Raw genomic sequence first — 12,627 nt, forward strand, 5'->3', positions numbered from 1 at the left:
TTTAAACATCGTGTACCGAAATCTTATCTGTACTGAAACAACATATGACGTAATTACGGACTTTTTTTTACTCTCTTCCAAAGATGTCTTTTTTTTTTTTAGTTGCGACTTTGAGATGGTACAGGAAAAAAAAGAACCTTAGAAGGGTAAGTGGGGGAGGGTGGAGTACCACTCTGTGGGAAATGGTTTCAATGAATGAAGAGGAAGGAATGTCAAACAAGCCCTAGAACTAACAAAGGTTATAGTAGGTCTAGGTCAAGGAGACCTTCATATTACGTCTGTAATAAAGGAAAAAAAAATTGGCATATGTTTCAACAATGTATATTGAGTTCAGGAGACAACGAATTAATGTATAATAACATTGACACATAATTATTATGCATATATATATTTTAGCAGAATGCAGCTATTAATATGAGCTAAAATAGTGGAGATTTTCGGATAACTATTAATAGCTAGCATTTTTTGTTTATCTGGAATATAGAACATAGAAAGTGTTTAATAACACTGTATTTTTAAAGGTATATATATCTATTTATATATATATATATATATATATATATATATATATTTGGTGTGTGTGCATTTTTAGAGCACTGTAGAATCAAATTTATAAATGATTTCATTTGTGGCAGTAAATAAAATCAGTACGTAGAGGTTATTAGAGGCGCAACTAAACAACATTCGAAACCACACCACCAGGCAGCCGTCCGTGGTAAAATATGAAGGTCAGAGTTAGATCTACCTAGCCACGTGACATAATGCACTCTTCCTCTATCTCCGAACTCGAAGCAAAGCGTCATTCAACTTTTCGATTAAACGCCCAAAAGGAAAAAAATAATCTGTTTTCATCTGCGATCATCTTTCATCATTTACACTTTCTTATGACTCTAAAAAAAAAAAAATTCGTTAAGTTGTCTAAAATACAATAAAAAGGCCTGGTCTTGTGGTATACGCTCTGGACTGTCATCTCTATGGTTACATGTCCCCCCCCCCCTTTTCCAACTGTCCTGCGCGAGGTTTGGGTTCAAATGCAGTAATCTTCAATTCCGAAGGAACATTTGAAATACGTTGACCAAAAGACCAAAAACAAAACAGGTAACAAACACAATCTTTAATGAGCAAACATAAAATGACAAGACATAACTACAATATGTGTGTTATCTTTTAACAATTACTATAACAAATCGGTATACTTTTTGGGGTTTAGGTCCTCTACAGTTATAAAAATTAGTTATACTTTTGGGCTCTACTTCTTTTTTTTCCTGTAATAACACCATTTATTAAATATTACGAGAAAATTAAAATGAATATTTTTTTTAACTGTCGATCTAAATCTACATTTTGTTCTGGGCCTGCCTTAGATATGGGGGAGGCCCTAGGCGAAGTGAATTTGGTGGCCCCAAATGAAATAGAAAAATTTAAAACAGACAGCGAAAAAAAATTCACTATTGATTTAAATTCTAGTGAGATCCAGCTATAATCGAGTATAACCTTGGGTATAAGTTTTGCTATTCATTCTAATATTCTTTTGAGTCCTGTGCGAGGCCCCCACTCATCCGAGGCCCTTCCCGGCTGCCTAGTTTTGTCTATGCCTAAGGACGGCCCTGTTTGGTTTCAGGCAGAGTTATTTTTCCTATATCTACATTTAGTACCCAAAGCTAAAAAACAGCAGTTACCAGTATAAATGTTTTATGGTATTTTACGGTAATTAGAATCTTCTTTAAACAAGTCGGCGGTATGTCAATCAAGCAGGCGCCACCCCTTTTACTCATTGCTTTACTCATTGGGGGTCACGAGCGGACAATGATAGGGGTTGACTTTGCTTTCAACCAGAATTCCCCGCAATTTACATTTATTGCCAACTCGGAATGTATGACAAAAATGTTAGTAAAAAAAAAAAAAAAAAAGCGATGGAGATGCTAAAAGATTGCTAGGGTCCGATATAGAAATCAGGTTTGAAGTAGTGAGTGTTGCAGAAGCGAAGAAAACGGGTGAAAATGGTCCAGGGGAGGCAAAAAATAAAAAAAGAAATTATAGTTGTAGTCTTCTGATACAAATAAACAGTAGTGCTCTCCCCTAACCAAATCTAAAGGGAGTCAACATGATCGTTAGACTGTGTCATACAATAACGATATGATATCACATTTTTCGTTTGATTCATAGGTGGCGCTTTAAGCAAAAGAGCACCACCTTGAAAATGATTGTCGTTTTACTTTTGCACCTCAAACTGCCATTTCAAGTTAGCAAGGGCGCTCTTATATAAGATTTTTTTTTTTTACATTACGGAGCGTAGCACTTCAAATACTATAGTAGAGTTATCTGGTCTTACAGGAGTCAAACATATGATGTCAAGACACATTCATTTCATAGATAAACCTTTCCAACTAGATCTAAATGTGCCAACTTTGATGACCGGTTTATGGGCCTCAGACTGTCGTCCCAATGGTCTCAAGTTAAAATCCTCTTCATAACTTCATCGTTATTCCCTAACGTCCTATTCTAGGCTAATAAATATAAGCGTCATCCCAAACACACTCACTTAGTACCTGAGAATTCTATATCAATTTTCTCTACACCCATCTCTTCGCACCACTCTTCGCCCTCTTTAAAAAAAAACTTGAATTTTTAGTTTGTGTAACATCTAATTACCATGGCACGTTTTTATAACGTCAACCTTCCCAATCTTGTTGTTTTTTTTCGATTACCAGTATGGTTTATTCACACAACCCCACAACACATCCTTACGCCTTAGAAAATAATCATACATATAATCTCTAAGTATTCTTGACTTTTTACCTTTTAATCAAATTATTTGAAAGTCTCTCGGATGTTTTCAAACTGATTAAGTAGAAAATATTTATCTGTACTTGTCAATGTCTCTATAATCTCTAAAACGTTTTGAAAATGTCGATAGTTTTTTTGGATTATAGTGTTACTAACTCCAAGAAATTGCTTCGATTCTGCCCATCTAATTCTTCTTCAACTCGTTTGAAATGCCAACGAAATGATACATTTTGATTTTTAGAGAAAACGAATGATGTCCAAGATTCTCTTCTAGAGACTCTCCACTTTTTCTCTTGTGTTGAATTAAATCTTGATCCTTGCTGTCAGCACTGTTTCCTACTCGCAGATAAGCTTCAAACTCCCCCCAAGTGATGACAGAATGTGAGCTCTGCAGTCTTCTGCTTTTCAGTTTTCGGCAATAGCCTCCAGCACTCGTTGAATCCATCGTGGTATTGACATGCTGATGTAGGACTTGATCTTGTGGAGAAGAATAAGAAGTTGAAGGAAGTAATGGATTTTGTTGTTGATGAAGAAATGCAAAACACTTTCTCAGAACTTTCTCAACTTTTGACGTTCGCAGTAAGAATCAAACCTTTGTCGTTCTTACTGTTCATTCTTGATGTTTATTGATTTATTTGAATGGACTATCCATCTGCTGAACCGTTACAGATCGTTGGGTGACAAATTGAATTCAAACGTCATCTGTAATGTCTTCAGTGACGTTCAGTCTGGAGTATTTTATCACCAAATCTCAAAGAAGTAAGAACTTCATACATACTGGGGAAATTTTGATACCCCAAGCGGCCGGCACCACCTGCACGTGGCTAGCTACGCCTCCGGTAAAGAGTAATAACGGACTGTATAAGCTAATTAGAATTGCCCTGCGTAAGTTAATTATCTTTTATAAATAGCGCAGTCTGAAGGTTGTGCAATATTCTGTAAAACTATCTTATCAAAACCTAGTATTGTTTACCCTCATGAGATACTGCGGTCCTCCTTAATTTTAGGACAAGCCTTATTATTACTAAGTGAAAAACGAACTAATATTCATTCTCTGGAACTGCCAGGGTCGAGCTTTGTTAAAGAGAAACAAATTTCATTGTAGTCTCCCTTTAACAATGTTCAGTGAGAAACTTTCTGGTGATGTGGCAGGTCTGCAGCAGTAGCGCCCTCTGATAGGCAACGAGAATCTTCTTAGGGATTTTTAAGTACCTTAAATGTATATGTGAGGTCAGTTTTCACGATATAACAATAGGGTATATTATTATTATTATTATTAATATTTTATTATTATTGTTTCGAATTCTCTTGCACTGCCAGAATAGATATTCATTAAAATTAAACACACCTCATTGTTTTTTTTTAAATTATTAATACGTACCTATAGTAGGTTTTAATGCATATCAATATCATGCACCAATGAGTGACCAAAGGTTATCTAAAGGAAAGAGTTTCAAAGAATAACTTATCTTTGCGTTATTTAAAAGTGACTATAGCTAAAAAAAAAATAACAATAAATAAACAGCTAAATCTCAATATGATAGACCAGATGTAGATCTAACTGCTTTGAGCAAACATTCTCAGACACCTAACAATGTAATCCGACAAGCCTAAATGTCACTCGTGACACAATTACTCTAATGCACTGAATGACAGCTCTGGGGAGGTAGTCTTTGGCAAATACAGACTTGCAGCTTAGTGTAACATGTCTACATTGTACAAGATAGAAGTTGATCATTCTCAAACTGAGACTGCGTCATAGGAAAAACACGGGCTTCTCAAACAAAGCAATGGAATAGTACAAGGCTGAGTTTTAATCGGTGCACTAAGTATTTAAACCCAGGTTCTTGTTAACTTTACAATGTGTGTGCTGCTGGCTATGAGGCCCAGAGATCTGCAGAAAATTACTGAAAGCTACGATTGTTTCACATAGATTATTGAAGCATTGCATAGTAATTATTGGGACGAGGTGACCGATTGGTCTAGAGCTTGGCCTCCAAAACGGAGGTTCATGGGTTCAAATACCGTTGAAGGTTAGGTTTTGAACCTCGCAACCTTTAGGAGGTCATTAAGCGTATTCTGCTTTAATGAATTCCAGGCAATAGTTGGTGAACGTTGTTGTGCTGGCCACATTACCATTTACTGTGGAAGTAGCTGAGCGTTACATCTCTGCTCCATGGACTGCCTGGTCTGAACGGGGGACTTCATTTTATTGGTATTATAATTGATGCATAGATAGTTATCTATTGGGCCCCATGATAACCTGCCTACCAATGTCAAATAAACGCAAAGCATTAATGAGGGCATGCAAAGACCTTTCTTCGTGGAACAGTACCAGGAAAAAAAGAAGAAGAGGCAGACTGAGAAAAGCGATGGGAGGACAACATTAAAAATGGACGGGCCTGCCGTTGAAAGAGGTTCTATTCAAGGCAAAAGACAGAGGGGAATGGAGAAAGACGGTCGATGGATGATGTGTGGTGTCCCAACGGTTCAACAGGCTTATGGTCAGGGGAAGATAAAGGAAGATAGTTATGTTAATATGATTAAAATCATATTTTCACAATACCTCTATTCTAGTCAGATCATTATGGAATCAGCAGAAACCTGGATCCAGCAACCTGGACAGCTGATCTCAAAAATGACTCTGATGATTTTCCTAGAAATTTAACAGTTGATGTATGCCACTTAGAAAAGAATTACTAGTTCGTTGGCCACATGGGGAAAACTAGTTTGACCGTTATCATTTTTCAAATTAAAAAAATAAACAAATGTAAATTAGGCTGGAGACTGTGTCTTGGTCTAGAGCCAATGTGGCGTAGTAATGGGGTATTACCGTGATTATGCGATAACAGAAAATTTACAGTTGCTTCAATTTTGTTGAATGTTATAAGCGTTGCTTAAATTTTGACGTCAATCTAATATTCTAGATCTAGAATTAGAGTTCTCAATCAGAGCTTTAGGTCCAGTGTTAGACCTAGATGTCCATATAATGAATATACCAAAAAAATAACCGTTCTTGTTGGCCAATTTAAAAAAATGCGTAAGTACAAGCATCTGTACTAGTATTATGGGCTCGATACCCGAATTGAACCAAACATTTTTTTTAAAATTATTTTATAGTATATGAAGGTTTAATATTGGAGATATTGTCTTTAAAAATATTTTTAAAAAGTTTTTCTTGCTACAATATATAGAAAGTTGAAATATAGTATTCACCGTAAAAGTTTGGTAAGAAAATAAATAAATTGAACATTGTAGAACAACGAATAGATTAGCCATTTATAGAGAACCAAAGAATAGAAGAAATATTAAATGCGGAAAGGAAGACCAAATAGAATAAGCAATATGACAGAGGTGTATAATGTTTTTTTTTCTAGTTTTGTCAGATCTAATTATGACAGACGGATAGACTACACAACACAATAGCTAGCTTGCCACATAAATGTATCTTAATATTGCAAGAATTAGAATGAATTCAAATAAGGAAGACTATTCACGAAACTTTATTTAGCTAGCAACTTAGAGGACTAAATAATTAAATGTGTTTTTCCTGAAATAATTTACAGTAATTCCGAACATAAATTTCACACATCTAGGAAAGCCCTCGGCACCACAATCAGACATGCGTTCCCTGGTCATGGCTACATTTTTATATGCTTGTGAATGCCCTGACTGCAGAGCTAGAGAGGAGGATCCTAGCAATGGAATTGAGATGCTACAGAAGAATCCTAGGTATCATATTCAAAGACCGCATCAAAGAGACAGGGTTACTGCAGCGATTGGACTCCATGATGACCTGCTAACTATAGTAAACGCAGCTAAAAATCTATGGCCTTATTACAAGATCTCGTTGCTCGCTAAAACTTTCCTTCAGAGAACAGTACCAGGAAAAAGAAGAAGAGTCAGACAGAGAAAGCGATGGGAGAACAACATAAAAGAATAGACGGGCCTGCCATTGATAGAGGTTCTAACTAAGGCAAAAGACAGAGGAATGGAGAAGTACGGTCGACGACTCTTGCGTGGTGCCCCAAAGGTCCAGCAGACTAAGGGATAGGTGAAGGAAAAGGTAAAAAAGGAAAGTATATCAATAATTTCAGCCCTTCACTAAAGTGATACCTCTTGACAATGTTGGTGAAACTCTCATCTGTATCACCTTCACCAATCTCTTATCCTGCATCTGTATCGCTCCTCTACGCTGAATAAATGGAATTCATGGATCACCACCAGAACAGTTAAATCAGAAGTCACAACTTCGGCTGGCATTAATGAAGAACTCTTCAGTATTGTGTAGAGCCGAACGCTGAGCTTGTTTGGGTCATATTGTAAAAGACATGACTCACTGTCAAAAGTCATTTATCAGGGTACAGTAGATGGAGAACAAAGAAAGGGTCGTCCAAAGAGAAAGTGTCTGTACAACGTAAAGGAATGGATAGGCTTCTCTGTTGATATCTTACTAAAAACAGCTTATGACCTGGAAAAATGGAGGGATAAGGGTAAGCGAACTATCCCAGCACTCCTACGACGAAGGTCAGGATACTGATGATAGGATTGTACTATCTAACCCATTTTGTTAAAACTTATATTTAGCTGCTTAAACATAAATTGTGAGAATAAATTATCGATTGTAAACAAAAAAATTATAAATTTCGCTACACAGTTGATTTGTATTTTATTGTCATAACAGGAACATATTAAACATATTCATCTTTACATCAACATATATAAACAACATATACGACAAAGTTGTCACATATTTTTTTTACATTATTATTACAATTTCTTTTGTGACACAGTCACATCTTCACAGTGAGGGCCAGTAACTTTAAAGTTCATTGATATTGTAAGTCTTTTGCAGTTGAAACACATCAGTTCGTCATTTCTTGTGGAGTTTATTGATGTGATATACAAGTACAATTTAAAAAAAAAAAAAAGGGGTAATGTTGGGTTTCTGAATCCCCCGAAATGGCTTCATAAAATTAAAAAATTACAATCTATGCAATTATCGGCAACTAAATCTTTTTCTTTTATTTCTAAAGACAAGCCGTACTATATATTGCGAAACTAAATACAGAAGCACAGGTGTTGAGTAATATATTTGCAATAGAAGAAAATAGTTTTCTATCGAAGAAATAGTTCAGAGACTATACAATAGTTCGATGCATAACGACCAGTCATATCTACCTGTGAACCATTCTATTTTTATTTTACCTTGTTGCAATATCTGGAACCTGCGATTTTATTTTGATAAGCTTCAGTTCTTTTTTTTTTTTTTTCTGAGTTGGCATTCAAGGTGACCAGAGCTGGATTAGGTTTATGTAGAAGTTTGACATTTTTTATAGTAAATAATCAACACAACATAGGTATGGAAAATGGAACTCATGGAAGTTTGACCTACAATGAAGTATTATCTACATTTGTATCAATTCTATCATATATATCTGTATTATCAGTGTGTATTATATGTATCATTCATATCGTAACCGTTATTGTATATTTTTATTATATGTATCATGTGTTGCATGTGTATTATATGTGTCATCCATATCATATGTGAAATCTTTAGCATGTGTGACATCTGTATCATGTTACGTGACATATGCATTGAGTGTGACATATGTAACATGTGTAATATCTGTATTATGTGTTGTGGCATCTGAATTATGGACGACATCTGTATCATGTGTTGTGATATCTAAATTATGGACTACATCTGTATCATGTATTGTTGACATATGTATCACGTGGTATGACCGGTATCATACATTGTGACATCTGTATCATGTGTTGTGACAGTAGCATTATGTGTGACATCTGTATCATGTGTTGTGACAGTAGCATTATGTGTGACATCTGTATCATGTGTGGTATCTGTACTATTTATTGTGACATCTGTATCATGTGTTGTGACAGAAGCATTATGTGTGACATCTGTATCATGTGTGACATCTGTACTATGTATTTTGACATCTGTATTATGTAGCATTTGTATCATGTGTATCATATCTATCATTATCTTATAGTGTTTAATGTATTTGAACTGTGTCATCACAATTTCTCTATCTTCTTCTTCATAGCTTACTTTGATCCTACAGTTTACAAACTATAACATGCGTTCGATTAATTTGACCATGGCTGTGAAACTTTCCTCCGTATCACCTTTACTATAGATCTTGATCTTTCATCTATACCACTTCCCCGAACACCCCTAGCCTGAATGCTGAATACGTTGACCTAGCCGTGTCTTCGTTTTCTTGATTCTTTAATCCTTGTAAAAACAGAAATACTCTATAAATTCCTGAAGGCAAAGTGGCTTAAATATTTGTCAAGCGTTAAAGCTATATCGCCGAGAATCGTTTATATAGTCCTCAACGGTAAGTACGTGACGGAATGTTTGTGAATAGTATGCGTGAGTAATTTAGAGCGTTAATCACTGCAAGAAATAGTCTCCGCGAGAGAATAAAAGGACACTGTTATAAGTCCGTCGTTGCCTTCACAACCAGATGTCTGGGGATTACATAATCCATTCATGTCGCTAAACAACTGGTGGCCTGGAGGCGAAGGGGATTGCTGGGAGGAATTCAAAGACGAGGTGGAGCTCAGGGTGCTATTTGACGAGTGGGCGCTGGCAAGCGGTGAGCCGGCCTTGTCGTTGGGGCAGAGCTTCGATTTGGCACCACAGAGACGATGAGCATCGTGGTGCTCGACAGAGGAGTACACGCCATAAGGGCGTCGAGTGTCATGGGTGTCCACCGAGGAATAGATTGTGATGTCGTGTCTTAAGGCTGTCTCCATCATTTTCATATGAAGATGACCATTGGTCAAGCACTCTGGACATTTGTTTTTGCCCACTGTCCTGGAGTCACGATAACGAATAAGGCCTAATTTCGTTCCACAGTCTGGAATAATGCAATTACACTGGAGATAGGGGTTACCCAAGGAGCTGTCATCGCCGGAGCTCTTCGCCAGGACGGGCGGCCCCCCAGGTGCAGCCGGAGAGCACCTGGACCCCTGGAGGGACGTCAGCTTGAGACGCTGCTGCTGGTGATGACTTCTTCGCATCCGGTGCCGGTGCCGGACCACGGGGCCTTTGGTTCTCAGCTGCATCTCCGTCAGGGTGACGCGGGGTCTGGTGCGGCACCGCCGGCACAAGAGGATGCTGAGGAAAGCCCTGCGGAACTCCAGACTGGAGCAGGTGTAGATGATGGGGTTCATAGTGGAGTTACAGTAACCCAGCCAAAAGAAAAGTTTGAACATCAGGGGAGGGACGGAACAGCTCGGGCACAGAGAATCTGGGGAAAAAGAGAAAGAAAGATATGTATATTAATTTTATTGCATACGTAGTAATAGATAGGAATTCAAGCATACCGTAGACCAGTGTTTCCCAAACTGTGTGCCGAGGAACCCTAGTGTTCCTCGAGGCTTGAACAAGTGTTCCACGAACTACTGAAATAATTAACCAGAAGGCCACCTCATTAATTAATATCTGTAATAAATAAACAAAGTGCTCCGCTAAATACAAAGATGTGCAAAGTGTTCCGCTAAATACAAAGATGTGCAAAGTGTTCCGCTTAATACAAAGAGGTGCAAAGTGTTCCGCTAAATACAAAGATGTGCCAATTGTTCCGCTAAATACAAAGATGTGCAAAGTGTTCCGCTAAATACAAAGATGTGCAAAGTGTTCCGCTAAATACAAAGATGTGCAAAGCGTTCCGGTAAATACAAAGATGTGCAAAGTGTTGAGTGAAAGAAAATGTCTGGGAAACACTGCCGTACAGGGGCGGACTGAGTATCGAAATAGGTCCGGACGTTTCTATACTATCCGGCCCATAAATTTTATATTATATGATGAGCATTCAATTCTAGGTCTACCTGTCCTCAAAATCATTATGTTGAGTTTGATACTGTATCGACAACTGTACACATTCATACAGTGAACTCTATATCCTTCTGTAATAAGAAATAAAGAACACTGAAGATTAACCTAAAACAAGGCTTTATTAAACTAGAACGACACATGAACTGACGAAAGAGACTTGGACAGTAGCACACTAGATCAATGTTGTGAACACATTCTCACGACGTTACACAAACATAAACAAATAGTAACTATTTCACCACACCTTCTAAGCAATATATAGGTGGCATTATAGGCCTTATGTTAAGTGTGTAGACCCTAAAAGGGAGAAACCTACTACTAACATTATCTTCGGGTGTAAGCTATTACATTATTTCGGAAAATGTTTTAGATTAAATTTGTAGGCACTATTACACGTTGAGCCTATAAAAGATTTTTTTTTATATACGTGGCTTTAGTGCCCCATTTTGTTAAAGAATACTATAAATCCTTTAACCATTTAATACGAGCCTTAGTGACATCAATGCGGCCCTTATTTTATAAAATACAGACGCAACTTCAAAAACGAAGATGATTACTGTCGTTATACCGGCCCATTTGGGTACCGGCCCACAGGGCCAATCCGCCCCTGCTATCCTGAGATTAGCGATGGTTCTATTTGACGTTTTCGCTACAATTTCTGTTTTCTTGTATAGAAACTCTTGTAAAGTGTTTATAAAATAGATTCTAAACGTAGGGAATTTCTAAGCAAAAGCTAATGACAGTAATCTGTTCAATAATTCATATTTTATTTTTAACCTTCGGCTATGTTCGTTAAGAAAGGAAATACAGTTAGAGAAAAAGAAGAGAAAAAAAAAAGAGAAAGGGATATTAACAAATGTGGGGCAATATAATACATTTCCTAAGAAAAAATCAACTAAAAAATGCAAGTTTGAAGAAAGCTTTCAAAATAAAATGGAGGGAAAAAAAATATGTCAAGGACACTACATTAAAACATAACTGCTGCCAACTACATTTAGAAATCAATTGTGCTAAAAGTCCGAAAGTTTTTCAAATTAGTCTCTGAAGAGCTAGAAGCACACAATTTAGTTAATGTTTTATAATTCAATGAAGACTTTCTGAAAATTTCCTTACTGGCTGAACGCACACTTATAGATTCTTCAGGCAGCCAGAATAATAAAAAACACACACAAAAAAAAACCCATATATTTCCAACAAAAATGATAAAGTTTGGAAACACTATCTACATGATTAAAACCATTTACATTTGATTACACTTTTTTTTTTGTAGAGAGACTATATACCAACGTAAATCAAGAAAGACTTTTAATTATCAAATATAAAAATAATATTGAGACATCATATCCAATAAGTGATTTCAGTTCTATTTTAAAAATACATTTTCAGTTTTTTGTTGCCTTTTTTATTTTATCATCCCTATTTCTCTCCCTTCTTCTTATGAGGGCAAGCAGAAACCAGTATCAATCTCAAGCTTTCAGTCACGTGTCTCAACACTTTCTACTGTTATTTGTTCCAGTGCTAAACAATTTCTTCTTTTTACTTTATTCCATTTTTAGATCGCTCAAGATTCTCAAATTGTACATTAAACCGCATTAACCCTTTACAGTCTAATATCTTTTTTTTTTCCTTGCGCACCAGACAGTCTTCAATTTGTCCTAAATGAAATGTCGCCGGACTGGATGTCCTGTATTGTATCCTCATTTATCTGCCCTGCTCACACGAGATGCTGGCCCCCTGCTTGTTGCCAACATGGAGAACTATTCTGAGATTTTTGTGTGTGTTTGGTTTCACCTCCATGCTAGGGAGAATAAAAGGTTGGGTGGGTAGGTGGTAGGGAGGGGGTCGCTGGAGGGGGATGGAACGAGATGAAATCGCAGTTTGACTGACGAATGACCCGCGGATCAGTCTAACTGCGTCCTAATCCATGAGGATGTTACACTCGAGAGGACAGAGAGAATCCAAGA

The 12,627-nt window shown here is 36.9% G+C and overlaps 1 protein-coding gene across 1 annotated transcript in view; it reads right to left on the minus strand.

The window, feature by feature from the left end:
* Positions 1-7,439: 7,439 nt before the first annotated feature.
* Positions 7,440-12,627, minus strand: part of LOC106075230 (alpha-1A adrenergic receptor-like) — a 112,385-nt gene continuing 107,197 nt past the window's right edge. Inside the window, exon 4 of the mRNA XM_056018288.1 lies at positions 7,440-10,076. Coding sequence (XP_055874263.1) covers positions 9,211-10,076 — 866 coding nt within the window. The 3' untranslated portion in view covers positions 7,440-9,210. The remainder of the gene's footprint in view (positions 10,077-12,627) is intronic.

Source organism: Biomphalaria glabrata, chromosome 1 (assembly GCF_947242115.1).
Source record: "Biomphalaria glabrata chromosome 1, xgBioGlab47.1, whole genome shotgun sequence".
Lineage (NCBI taxonomy): Eukaryota > Metazoa > Mollusca > Gastropoda > Planorbidae > Biomphalaria > Biomphalaria glabrata.